General features: G+C 38.1%; 2 protein-coding genes across 4 annotated transcripts; both read right to left on the bottom strand.

Moving 5' to 3' along the window:
* Nucleotides 1–1,566: 1,566 nt before the first annotated feature.
* fkbp6 (FKBP prolyl isomerase 6) lies at nt 1,567–6,048 on the bottom strand. Of its 3 annotated transcripts, none has more exons than XM_044330002.1 (9): nt 5,830–6,047; nt 4,512–4,629; nt 4,321–4,410; nt 3,979–4,181; nt 3,735–3,854; nt 3,369–3,566; nt 2,722–2,831; nt 2,267–2,368; nt 1,567–1,959 (listed from the first exon to the last, which is right to left on the bottom strand). In XM_044330002.1, the coding sequence occupies exons 1-8, from the start codon at nt 5,902–5,904 to the stop codon at nt 2,287–2,289; spliced, it is 996 nt and encodes a 331-aa protein (XP_044185937.1). In that variant the 5' UTR covers nt 5,905–6,047; the 3' UTR covers nt 1,567–1,959; nt 2,267–2,286. The 3 variants fall into 3 exon arrangements, with proteins under 3 accessions (XP_044185937.1, XP_044185936.1, XP_044185938.1); XM_044330001.1 differs by having other exon boundaries at nt 1,567–1,961; nt 2,270–2,368; XM_044330003.1 differs by lacking the exons at nt 1,567–1,959; nt 2,722–2,831 and having other exon boundaries at nt 2,338–2,368; nt 5,830–6,048.
* Nucleotides 6,049–6,418: 370 nt separating this feature from the next.
* On the bottom strand, nt 6,419–12,146 carry tmem244 (transmembrane protein 244). Its single transcript, XM_044377016.1, has 6 exons — nt 11,626–12,146; nt 9,170–9,255; nt 8,984–9,060; nt 8,104–8,229; nt 7,545–7,589; nt 6,419–7,257 (listed from the first exon to the last, which is right to left on the bottom strand). The coding sequence occupies exons 1-6, from the start codon at nt 11,716–11,718 to the stop codon at nt 7,160–7,162; spliced, it is 525 nt and encodes a 174-aa protein (XP_044232951.1). The 5' UTR covers nt 11,719–12,146; the 3' UTR covers nt 6,419–7,159.
* Between the last annotated feature and the right edge of the window lie 1,321 nt (nt 12,147–13,467).

Raw genomic sequence — 13,467 nt, 5'->3', positions numbered from 1 at the left:
AAAACTGTCAGATAAATGTTACAGAGAAAAAGAGCACAGTAATCAACCTAAAGAGCAGAGTACAAGTACCTCAAACCTTGGAAAAGCAGCAACTAAAAACTACTCTTTAGAACTTCCATAATATAGATATTATGTCATAGAAAACAAAACCAAATCTCTGGATCATGTCAACCCCTGAAAGACACATGTAGTGGCACCTGAATGTGGTCTTGATGTATTTTTAAAATAATCCGAGAAATCTGAGCACACACACACTCAAACAACATACAAAGGTCAAGGGGAGTGACACGCATTTGAACAAGTAATATGGTTGCACACACACATCTGCAGTTTTCAAGCACAAATATGCGTCCTAACTCTCTTATTCCTCACCTGAGATGAAGATAGCAGGCGAGTCTGGAGACCATTGTGTCCGTCTGTGTCCAGTCAAACTGTCTTAACACAGAGCCATGACCTACTGGCCATGTGCTTGCAGACGACATAAAAACACTCACACACTGCGCCAAGTAGATTAGCCAGAGAGGTCAATCAGATTGTCCTGCTTCTCCATCTGCCCCTCCCCACTTCTGATCCCTGGTCACCCCACCTTCCCTCCCCTCTCTTCTTTCCAATTACGCAGTCGCTCTTACCTTCCTCCTGCTGTCACACCCTGCCTCCTTTTGACCACTTTAACACTGCAGACATCTGTGTGCTTCGCAGCGGTAGTCGCACAACATGGCAGCCTGTTGTGGTGCATGTTATGAGTGTAGATATTAAGAGAACAGCAGAACTGTTGCAATTGATGAGATGGTAAAATCATGACCCGACCCAATTTAAACAGAGAATATTATCAAGCAAATACTTAATTTATGGATATCTGCATATTCTAATACTTATATTGATGGATCAATATCTCACATTCTAGCTGTATTTGGAGTTTTTCTACTGCAGCCCGGCTTTATAATTCAACAACTCAAATGTCATACTTTCTTAAATTGCATCCTGTAACTAAGCAGCTTTCTGTTCTTGAGGCTTGCTCGTGTGTTCCCTCTGGCGTTGTTAGTAAGTATGATGACTAGTGGCTGTTTGGAATAAAATGCGAATGATCACTGAGTACTTCGACACACACCGTCCCCCCAGTCCCCCTCCCCATATGCTGTTAATCAGATTAAAATTTGTGTTGTCTGTACTGTTCAGACAAACTCAATCAGCAGAAAAACAAGGTCTCAGTCTTTGTATCCTCACCCCTTTACCTGAATACAGAGGGTGCATGAATATAGTCTCTGAAAATATAAAGCATTTGATGCATAATCTGTAAAGAACACTGCCAAATCTGATGTACTTTGGTGATCACACATCTTCCAAAATGTTCCAAAACTCACAGTCACTCTTTAAAAATAGATATGAAATTATTTATCTGACATAAACTCGACACAAAAAACAACTAGTTCATCCCAAATTATGCAGGAGCAGTAATCTTCTAATGTTAATGAAACAGTAGCTTGTGTCAATATTAAGGAGAATAGTGAGCCGAGCACAGCATGTGTTCAAAATCTTCAAATCTATCTACAACAAAGACGAGGTGTCTTAGAAGTGAATGTTTTTTATTTTATTTTTATCACCTCAAGAGTGATCAAACCCCATGATAATATCTAAACACTCCAGTGGAAACAGTATTTATTTAAGGGCATTAAAGGAGGGGTGGCAAATCTTTGTAAAAATGTTCTTCCATCTGTAATAATGATCAATGTGAGGTGAGCACATCTTCAAACAGAAAACTATTGAGCGACATTATTAACAAATATTTGACATTAACATTTCAACGTGGCAAGAATTTTATAGAAAAAGGAAATTAACTGTACACCAGTGCAACATTATTCCCTTTATAACACCAGCAAAAAAACACAAAAGGCTTAACTATCAGAATTTGCAGAGCTGGAGAGAAATTGTACTGCTGAACCTTGAAATCCCCCTCGTCATCTGCAACACAAGATTGTTTTTACTCATGTGGTCAGTTAATCCGGGTTTTTCTGTTCACATTTAAAGTAAAATAAATATCTACTTTTGTACTGGACAGTTTATCCAACTTAAAATAATCATTGAAACGTCAAGTTTCAATTGTGTCTACGGCTAAGAATCATGGGAGCTGTATCTGTGGAATGCTGACAAAATAATCATTGTCTTATATTTAAAATAATGAGGTGCTTCTAGTATTGAGCTAACCCACATGTGGGACAAGACAAGTAGAAATAAAACCCAGGAGGAATCAGTCAACAGGACTTCTTACCTTTTTTTTTCATGTCATCTTTACATCTTCACAGGTCCCTTCAAACCTTTGAACATCTTTGAGTACATGTCTTTCTGTTTGTCCAAGCTGTCTTTATAGCATCTGGAACATGTAAATGATTCACACACACATTAAATATATCTTTAGATTAGCTTGTGGCTAAAGGTAGCACTGTCTCACAACAAATCTGCCACACAAAAATAATAAAAATCAAGGCCATTATTCTAAAACCAAAAATATAAATGACAAGACATGCCTAATATATCAATTTGTAGGCTTGTGTGTATGTATGTGCATGTAAAAAGAAAAGTGACCAAAAAAATCCTAAACAAATGTTGGAATTATTCTCTTGGCAAGGATGTGATGATTTTTGTAATGGTCACAGATGAATCCTCAGAACCAAACATCCTGACTATTTATTTGAGTATTTATGTGTCAATAAAGGTTCATCTTACATTGCCACTTTCCTCAGAAGGTTGTTAATGTCACTGTCAAAGGGCTTCTTTGCTTGAGCAGTTATGAGGCAGCCCTGGGCACTCTCGTACTCATGCAGCTCCAGATACGCCTGACAGGGACGACATCGGTCTTGAATAATGGACTAATCTTTATTTATAGTTTTGAGAACATGGCAACATATTGATTCTGAAGAAGGCAATGCTGCCCATGGATTTCGAGACGCATTTAGGCTCATATGGAGGTTTAAAGTTCAGAACAGTTAAGTTAAATGTTAAACAGCATTCATCCTAAAAATACATTGTTTAAATAAATCTGTAAGTGCACAAACGTTCAGTTCATTAAAGCTGATATCTGGCTGACATGTAGCATTTTGAACTATCGGGAGAGTGTCTCAGCTCCTGTTGTGGATTGATGATTTGCAAAGGTGAAATTATGGTTTAAGCTCTTAACATAAACTTGAAAATGCTCCAGGGTTTGAACATCTGCGTCTACTCCTACCTGTGTTCATCATCCTCTATTTTTAAACTCCTTGGCAACTTTTGTTTAGAAAGAAAAAAAACAAACCACTTAATCCCAGATACTTCAGAGCCTGTAAGAATTCTTATCTTCCTTTATGAAAAACAAACAAACCAAGGCCCCGTCTGACCTGTCCACAGCGGAAAAGAGCCTTTGTGTTGGCAGCGTCTATCTCCAAGGCTTTGTTGCCGTATTTAAGGGCTTTGTGTGGGCTGTCCAGACGGAGCTCGGTGAGTGAAAGATTCAGATAAAGAGGAAGAAGAGCTATCTTGATCTTCTCCTTTTCTGCATCACTTGGTGTTTCTCTGTTCCCCAGCAACATCAACGCCTGTTGGCCAAGCAAACATTTAATTATGAAATACGGTTTCAAGTTTTCCAGTTTAAAATCTAGTTTTGCTCCAAGTAGATTCAGACAAAGAAATGGCATCTGTGTGGCTGGTAAAACTGACTCAAATATAATGAAAAATAAAGGTAATAACAGAGAATACCAGCTAACCTGTTTATAGCGATCTTTGGCGTTGTCATAACGGCTCTGGTTGAAGCAACGGTTGCCAAAGCTGCGTAGTGTGTTGACAACTTCAAGAAGAGTGGACAGAGAAACAGTGTTCTGCTCCTCCTGAACAAAAAGCAGTACATTAGTAAACACTTGCTGTCAAGTGGGAGAACAATTATTTATGTGATCTGTGACCCCCTCAGCGCTCTGTGACAATAACAGGACACGTACTTTACCGCCTACTTACCGGACTCATCGTGATAAAGTCGTCCACTTGGCCCGAGTCGAGGAAGTCGATGATCTGAACCTCATACAGAACCACAGCAGATGAGGGAATGAATGGAGGACAACCCATTTCCCCGTACGCATACTGGGGCTGGAGGAGAAAACGAGAGAACTCTCCTTTCTGCATGGTCAACAGACCCAGCTCCAGTCCAGCCAGAGTCACGTCTGTTTAAATGATCATATCAAGAACGAGACAATCAATCATCAATCAGATAACCTCCTGTTATCCACCCAGAATGCCACAATTTTCATAAAGCTAACATACAAATTCCTGCTCAGTGAATGTGCAAATGCTATTTCTGACCTCTCCCTAACTTCATCATCCGGGGGTACTTGAAGTTAGTGGTGGTTTCAAAAGGGCGGTCTGAATATTCGAGGAAACCTGAGTAATGGACTGTGTAAGAAAAAAGAACAAGGAAGGGTTACGCCTGAACAAAGTAATTAGGGAAATAATAACTGCATCAGGGAGCTTTACAAAGAAACACTTATAACTACTCAATACTGAAGCGTTCTGGGGTACAGGTGGGCCTTCTCCAGGCTGGACCACCTCTTTCAGGATCCCACCATCTCCCAAGACATCATTCATCTGTTGGCGTAGCTGTTCAAACGGACTCTACAACGGCAGGAAAAACCTTAGCATTACCCAAAACTAGGTGACTTATAAGCATTTTCCAGTCCATTAGGTATTAGTGTTTGTCTTGTGTTTCCATAGCCATTCTCAAGACATGTAGATTAAACTGTATGTACAAGAGAAATGTAGTTTCACATTCGCATAACAACTTATTCTGCTGAAAGATTTGAACTGAAACTAAGACAAAGCTACAGTAGTTGCAAAAGAGGTGATGAGAAAAGTGCTATAATGTAGTCTCAAAAATGCTTTTGCGTCACAAGATTGATGTTACTGTGATACATGAATTATTGCTTGTACAATAGAGTCTAATTTTCCAATATTTATTTGTCACACATGCTGTAACCTGAGTAGCCTCATGAGACAGTATGTTATTAATCTCAACTCCTGATGACTTTGACACTCAAGTTTAAAGAGATAATGTTGTTGTACTGAGTTGTAAAATCAATATCAGTTACCAATTAATACTGACTTACACCAAATTTAACTTCATCTAGATTTGTAATTTACAATGTTAACAGGTATGATTCAACTTAAGCCTCACTTAAGTAAACATGAAGAGAGCTATTACCCATTGACATTGAGTCAGTCGACATTAGTCGATCAACAGAAAATGAATTGACAACTATTTTGATAATTAATCGTTTTGAGCTACTTTTTTAAAGAAAAAATACTAAATTTCTCTTGTTCCAGCTTCTTCAATGTTAGTAAAATTACTATCTTTGCACAAAACAAGATATTTCAGGTTTCATCTTGGCATTTTGGACATGTAGATCGCCAATTAACCATTTTCTGACATTTCATAAATCAAACGACTAACCAGAACCTATTAATCGAGAAAATTATCGTCAGTTTTAGCCATACAATGTCAGCAAGGCTCAGTGTCTAGCTTTAAAAAGTACTGATGCTGATTTATTAAATAAAGTTTTTTACTGGAATAACTTTACTGAATATCTATAAACTGCTAACTTAGCATTTCCCTTTAACTGGCAAACTCGCCTCTGTGTAATACGTGTAAGAACAAAAGCTTTTATTTAAATGAGAAACACATCTGAGGCGGAATATAAAGGGCGGTATGTTTTCTGGACTCATGACTGAGTTAAAATGCAATTAACCAACACAAACATCAGTAACCTTTCTCCAGATGTAGCTAGCTGAGCTAAAGTTAGCCTCATGTGAACTGACCGGAGTGTTCCTCCTCATCCGCTCTTCAGTGTGTATCAGCCTCCGGATACTGGATATTAATCCGTTTCCTGACATTTAGCTGGTGGATACCTTTACTGCAACTTTCAGGAATTGTTATTTTAGCGTGGGGGGAAAAACAGACGAAAAGTAACTAGTTACTCAGTTTGTTTTGGCGCTCAAGATAGGGCTGCTTAATTGGACGTAAATTAGACGCAACTGTCGCAGCTCAGAAGTCCACAAATTTGTTTTACAACTGCCATATAGCAACGCAATCAGGAATTCCCCTAATTATTCTTCATAACTCAGTAAACAAAACAGCCATTTCACATATATACTGCATCAAACACTCACACATACTTTCCCACTGTTTTCATATCTCCTTGTCAAGACTTTGAGCTTAGGCTATATGACTTTTGTGGAAAAGAGCTAAATGGTTGTTTGGATCTGATATCAAAAAAAATCTCGCCGCTGATATTTCAGCTTATCTGTTTTAGGTTCCACTTTGTCCAGTTTCCTTATAGTTTCAATCAGGGAATCAACACAGTGGCACATACATGCATGCATGAAGAGAGGCAAACACACAAAACAATCATTTTGCAGTATTTAATGTGAATCAAGTTTTTATATAATATATACAACCAGAGTTAAAATCATTATGCATTTGTGTTGTAGATCTGATCATCTCATATAGCACCTACAGATTGAATCCAGTATGAGGATGAGGAGATCAGCTTTGAAGGTTTAGACTCTTCGGAGGAAATGATTTTCTGACCTAATGTAGCACAGATTTCAGACTTCTACTTGCTGTCTGAAAAGGTTATGATTTTCTCTGTCAGACCACTACACTATAAACTCTACAAAAGTATGTGACACATTCAAAATATTACCCTGACATTACAAATGAAAAATAGATGATTTAACTCACCGATGAAGAAATATCAGTCATTAGATTTGTTTTATGTTAGTAGTATTTTACAGAATGCTACAGGTGTCATCTCTTCCTACATTTAGCTTATAGTATGTAATGTGCCAAGAAACAATACAAAACAATATTTAACTGTACAGAATATGTTAAAAAAAACACGGTTGTTCAATAAACAAAGTTGGGCCATTTGTACAAGGAGGGATCAGACTATTAGTTATTTTACAAAGTTATCTAGTAGACAAAGTGTGTCATGTGGTTGCTTCAGAGGAAAAATAAATCTTGATAGATATGCTGTGTCATACCCGTGTTAACATGACCTAGCAGTAATATTTTGCAACGTTAATCCACTGGGATGTATCTGGATTTGAGGTTTAAGCCAGTTAAAAGCTTTCTTTGTTGTGTTCATTAAAAGTTCTGCAGTTCAGCCGGGTAGACAAAGTTGCTTCTGAAGAGTTTATAGGCCAAGAGTTGTCCTCCAAATATCATCATCACAAGGCCTGAACCTACAGAGAGAGAGAGAGAGAGAGAGAGAGAGAGAGAGATTACATAAATGAGAAAAAGGAATCAATCAAAGGAAGGTTTGGAGGACAGCAGCGGTTGTCCTCATGAAACCTGAATCTGACGGGATGTAGGAATGAGTTGTAGTGAGTCTGGGAACAGGAAGAAGTGAGATCTTGGCCAGATATAGTGAGAAATGGGGAGAAGTTGAGAGTGGAGTGTTCATCTTCAGCAAACGGAATTGGACACAGATGATGAAGAAAGATGAACAAGAAGAAATAACAAATCTTACCCAGAGCCATCCACCAGTGCTCAGCTGACGGGAAATCTGACATCACTGTAGAAATAACAGGAAACTGTGGTTAAAATATTTTAAAAAAACAAAACACCAGCACTTTTCACGGAATTCATAGACTAGATTAATCCATATAAAATCAAGAGGGAAAGATGAATGTCTGGAAGTTGTTTGGGTCCTTGTTTAGCTGTGCTAGCGCCATCATCAGGCCAAGGTCAGGTGAATGTGGTAAATATTAACAGTTGCATGTTAGTATTGTCATTGTGAGCGTGTTAGCATGCCAACACTAGGAATTAGCCTTAGGACAATCTCACAGCTGTTAGCTTGGCTGTAGACTCTTGGTCTTGTGTCTTTATTGTGTTGGTTTCAATTTGGTCAGTAGGCTGTGAGAAATTTATATTGGTCCCCTGAATTTAAAAAAATAGAGATACAAATGGATAAAGAGTGTGTCTATACATCTTTGAACTACAGTCACTATATCCAATTACATAACCAGGCGTCCAATCCTATCAGCTGTTCCGCTCCATTGATCCACTTTGTGTGTGTATGTGTTTACCTGCTACAGTCATGGCGACATGCAGCAGTGTGACTGTAATGGCGTAATCCCAAACCCACTCCTCTACAATCCAGGCGAATATCAGCCCTCCCAAAATATAGGTCACTTCTGTGGAAATCACACCAACTAAAGAGAGACAGAGAAAACAACACGTGAAAATTACGTTTACTTGTATTGTGCATGTAATTATCATATCAACAAAGATGAAGGTTTTTCTTCATATTTTGGTCCATGTGAGGACATCAGATGTTGTTACAGGTAAGTGTGGAAAAAAAACACCATTTTTATCTCTCAGTTTTCCACAGGTCTATAGGTCACAAAACTAAAAAACTATATATCATTGTGCTATAGCAGCTGATTGTTGGTTATTTACTGGGGTAGTAGTAGTTGGAGACATTTTTCCACAGTAGAGGAACAGAGTTTTAAAAGCACAGGTGAAAGTAATAAAATTTATGATGGTTCCAGTAAGTCATGCCAGTGAGAGAGCATGCATTATATCACAGCTCTGGAACTGAAACACCGGCTGTAAAAGGACTGCAGTCATCATTTAAGTTATTAGTTACATCTGTATTTTCCTTGCTATGACATGTTGAAATGTTGTCCTTCAAAAGGCATCTAACAGGTGGACATGAGGGTTTTTAAGTGGGGTGATATGAAGGACAGTCTGTATCAAGGTGGGAACGAACCTAAAAATCACATATTTAATGACTCTTCTCTATTATAAAATCATCCATATTATATAATTTAATTATTAATACACATGTTTTGTACTTAAGAAAACTTGAATCTGCAAAGTAACTAGTCACTTTAACTGTCAAATTAATGTAGTGGAGTAATTATATGTACATGTACTTGGTTACATGCAACCACTGCTACTCACCAAGGTATTTGGGGTTCTGCCATGATGGTTGTGTTGTGTAGTCAAATGGCGTCAACAAACTGTTGATCTCATGAACCCTAAAGAAACACCAAAAGATGCTACAGATGTACTCAAACAATAATTTCAATTTCAACACACTCAGTGTCTTTCCAGAAAGTCTCATGTTATGTTTGAGTGTGAGTGTACCTGAGCAGTCCGATGCAAACGCTGACCACAATGTAGTAGAGAGAGTAGAAGCAGATCATGCACATCAACAGATTCTGGAGGACGACCTGAGGATACGGAGACAGAGAAAATGAAACTGTTATATTATACATGCTTACTGATAATTCCCCGTGAGTGTGAGCGCTTTAACTGAAACCTGCTGTGTTTTTAAAAGCTGCATGTTTCCTGTAGTTAAAAGATTTTCTTCCTGAGGGATAATGAGGAATAGATCCCGTCTGACCTTAGACGCACATCAAAGCCCTTAAAAGCCAGTAAGTGGACATTTGAGCTTAGTTTATTTTGGTACACCCAAAAAGGACAAGAGTGAATATCCATACTCAAATTGTGACAATAATTGATCTCAATTTTACTATATACTGCATCTTACTGCCAGAATGTACACATTTTATTTTTCCATCATTTGACTGCTGAAAGAAAAGCTAAAATTACAACCTACTTGTGTTAAAACACCAAAATCCAAAATCAAGAGCCACTAATCAATGGGTGGTTGAAATTCTACACCTTTTGGCATTTGAAACATCTTCCATAAATCATCTGCAGATGTTCGAACCAAATAAACAAGGCAATAACAGAGTAACAGAGAAAACAAAACCATAAATACCGAGCTAAACATAAGCCTTTATGTCACTGATTTGAATCTGCGTTGACTAGAGGACTCTATATTTGGAGATATTTTCTTTTTTCCTTTTTGAGGCTGAAAGAAAAGACTCTTACGACAGCAGACATCAGCAGTCAGCCTGCATCGCTTACTAAAGTCTCCTTTCATATATGAGTAACTGCAGCCTTCACAGGAAATGAATTACAAGACACACCGGGAAGAGAGATAAAAGACCTTTCTCACTGCTGATATTTTGGCTTGTCAAACACAGGTGTAACTAATAATGGGACACATTCCAGTGAGGTGTGCCGGTGTCGAGGCCGTGCACGCTGACTCACTGGCACACATCAGAGGAACGGAGTCATCGTTAATCTTATTGTGATTTTCCTGCTGTGACAAGTCAAACGTCTGCCGTGATACCGCTTTCACTACACTGTCTAAATATACATTTTCCAAAAACTGTTGCACTGGAGTTGATCCTGTTACATGTTTATAATGATACATAGATTGTTAGGGCTGCAATTAATGATTATTTTCTTCATTGAAATTTTAATAGATTTTTATGATTCCCTTTTTAACCATTTTTTACACAATAAAATGTCATAAAATAGTGAGAAATGCTCATCAGAATTGGGGTGATGTCTTCAGTTTTCCCTTTTTGTCTGACCAACAGCCCAAAGCCAAATATATTTAATTTACAAGCTGTAAGATTGAAAAAAAGAAGCAAACTCTCACATCTGAGAGGTAGGAACAGACAGTGTTTGGTATTTTTGCTTGATAAATTACTTACAAACGAAACAAAAGAAAAATCGTTGTCAGTTAATTTCCTCTTCCCGGACTAATCGACTGAATATTTCAGGGCTAATTAAAAGGATCTCTCGGCATTAAATCACCATTAGAGGACATTTTATTTATGATACAGAGGTATAATTGTCTCAGTTTCCTCTTCCTGTGCTTCTTCATTCCTTCTATATCATCATTTCCAGGTTACTTCCATATCAGACATGAATAGCAGTGAGAAATGGAAAGAAAAAAAGCAAAACATCAAAAAAGTATAGGAATTCACACCTATATGAGGCTTTGAATAGACTAATTTCATTGTGGTCAAACTACGTGGGAACACTGTGGGATTTATTTTAGCCCTATTCAGACAGCCATGAGGATGTGTGTCTGAAAGCTAAAACGTTCAGCTCAAGCTCACACTAATACCCTAAGAGACAGCTAAACAACTCTGCTAACACACCAATTTGTTTGTCTTCTCCAGACTAGCCGGTGCTTTAAAAACTCTCTAGAAATAAGCGTTAAGACTTTAAATTCAACCCTCAACAGTGAGGGTGAGTTTTGGCTGTTCACTCAAAAGCTTGCTTGAAAAGACTCAAAACAACAGTCTAATTGTGACATGATGAGAACACAAACATCACTTAACTGTTGATTATGACTGTAATAAGGGTGCACATCCATAAACTGCAATAAACTGTCTCTTGTACCATAAATATGTGCATAATTAAGCAAAGTAATACTTGGGGAAAAAAAGTAACAAGTTTATACTGTATTGTGTTCATTTAATCCAATATATTATATTATGCTAATATTGTGTAAGAAATACATTATATAAAGTGCTCAACTAGCTACCTAACGCTGCCTTCTGTATTATCAATAAAGCTTCAAATAAAAATGTAATCTATAAAAAGTGAAAGTACAATTAGCTCTCTCAGAGGTATCGATAAACACCTTGCTGTGAACGGAGCCTGTTATCTTACAAACAGACCTTAACTCTCTACCATAGTACAGTTTTCTACATCCTACAGGGCTTCCTTACCCAGGTATCACTGGGTGTAGTCTTGAGGGATAAGGGTCCATGGCGTTTTATGAGTGTGAATCCACAACAACGACAGCAGTAGTCCAACAACATGAATGGCTGCTGGTCTAAATGAGCGAATGTAGGCTACATGTGTGTATTAGTGTGTGAGAGAGCATGTTGGGTGGTGTGATGGAGGAGGAGGAGGAGGAGGAGGAGAAGGGGGAGAAGGAGGGATGGATTAGAAGAAATGGGATTACTACTAAGAAGTCTGAGTAAATCCCAAAAGGGATAAAGGTGAAAATACTAGTGTGCACTTTTACATATAAACCAAGAGAAGGAAGTTAGTTTGGCTTAATCGTAAATCCGTTACTTCTCTCTACTCTTTATTCCTTTTTTTTTCCTTTTCTTACATTGTCTCTTCCTTTCTTTCTGCCATGCTTCTTTTTCCTTCTTCCTGTTCTCGTTGTATTTGAGAAAAAATAGAGCACAGAAGAAGAGTACAGAGCAGAAGAAGAATATACAGCAACAGTGGAATTAACTGACTGAGCTTAGCATAATTATACCGCAGTTATACAACACCTTTATGATTCATCCTGAAAGTCCGGCTTTGGAGAAATCTGCAACAAAACAACAAGAAAGACACAATTACAGTCTGTCTGTCAGTTCCTAATATGAACATTAGGTGGCAGCATAGTCTCACAAGCACAGACAGAACAGCTCCACCAATGAAGATCCAGCACAAGATCAAGAGATGATTACAGCAGCTTGCACAGGACTGGCAGCAGCAGATAAGATACTCCCTGTTGCTCCATTCATATGTATAGATTCCTAATAATGCTGTCTGTCATAAATCATTTTTCTCTATGCTCTGTTTGACTCAGAGATTGTGAGTAAAAACAGAACAAAGAGGGAGAATCGGAAGAGGACAAAGAAACATGAGCAAGAAAAGGGGCAAAATAGAAAAACCAGGTAGTCATGGAGGAATGACGAAGGCTCAAAGTCCCCGTCTCCCTCCTGAAATAGCTAAAGAAACTCTTCATTCACACTGGTCAGCGTCACAGCCTGCGTATGTCTTTGTGTGTGCGGTGAAGCACAGGCACGTGCGCCTTTGTGTGTCAGTGGGGTTGACTTGGCTGCCACGGTAACCTGCATCAGTGTAACCATAGTGATGGAGAGCAGGGGAGTAAGGGGGAGAGAGCAAGGTAGGCGTCATAACTATTCATTCCCCTGTGTGTGTGTGTGTGTGTGTGTGTGTGTGTGTGTGTGTGTATTCTGGTACATTTTATTACTCTAAAGCTCACAGAAAACTAATCACACTCACAGTAATCACTATTTTTTTATATCTATGGATGTTTCTGCAAATGACTCAAAAACAAGAAAAATAGAAATTGCATGTATGCATATTTTTGTTGTTCAAACTTGTGATGATCCAACAGTTTTTCCGTCACACTTTCGTTACTTGCTCAGTGTTACTGCAGTAATGAAGACACACACACACACAAAATGATCTTGCATACATTCAATAACTCAGATTACCAGTTGGCATGTGCACTTAATGCAGGTACTGCATGAGTGTGTATGTGTAAAGACATCTGAATTGTTACTGGCAGTTAAAATTAGAGCAAATTATGGTAAAACCATGTTCAATACGTGTGTCTTGACCTATAATTCCTCAAAAAAATCAGGATAGTGAACGAAATACATTTGACAATTTAGAAACCACAGTTTAAAATAATTTCAGGTGGATTTCATCACACTCATAATTTATTAAAGTCCCCCTCCTCTCAAAAATGTGTCATATTGTTAAATATTGTTCCTTCAGTTGGATGTTTGACCTTCACTTTGCACAGTTTGAAACTA

Source organism: Thunnus albacares, chromosome 16, assembly GCF_914725855.1.
Source record: "Thunnus albacares chromosome 16, fThuAlb1.1, whole genome shotgun sequence".
NCBI lineage: Eukaryota > Metazoa > Chordata > Actinopteri > Scombriformes > Scombridae > Thunnus > Thunnus albacares.
This window is presented reverse-complemented; position numbering and strand designations above follow the sequence as displayed.

What these genes read in the sequence shown, in the direction of transcription:
- fkbp6 (XM_044330002.1), bottom strand. Translation starts at nt 5,904, where the DNA reads ATGTCAGGAAACGGATTAATATCCAGTATCCGGAGGCTGATACACACT. An exon ending in CCAAAGATCGCTATAAACAG is followed by an intron (nt 3,567 to 3,734) that starts GTTAGCTGGTAT and finishes CTTGGCCAACAG; the next exon opens with GCGTTGATGTTGCTGGGGAA. An exon ending in CTCTTTTCCGCTGTGGACAG is followed by an intron (nt 2,832 to 3,368) that starts GTCAGACGGGGC and finishes CGTCCCTGTCAG; the next exon opens with GCGTATCTGGAGCTGCATGA.
- tmem244 (XM_044377016.1), bottom strand. Translation starts at nt 11,718, where the DNA reads ATGTTGTTGGACTACTGCTGTCGTTGTTGTGGATTCACACTCATAAAA. An exon ending in CTACACCCAGTGATACCTGG is followed by an intron (nt 9,256 to 11,625) that starts GTAAGGAAGCCC and finishes CCGTATCCTCAG; the next exon opens with GTCGTCCTCCAGAATCTGTT. An exon ending in GCAGAACCCCAAATACCTTG is followed by an intron (nt 8,230 to 8,983) that starts GTGAGTAGCAGT and finishes GTCTCTCTTTAG; the next exon opens with TTGGTGTGATTTCCACAGAA.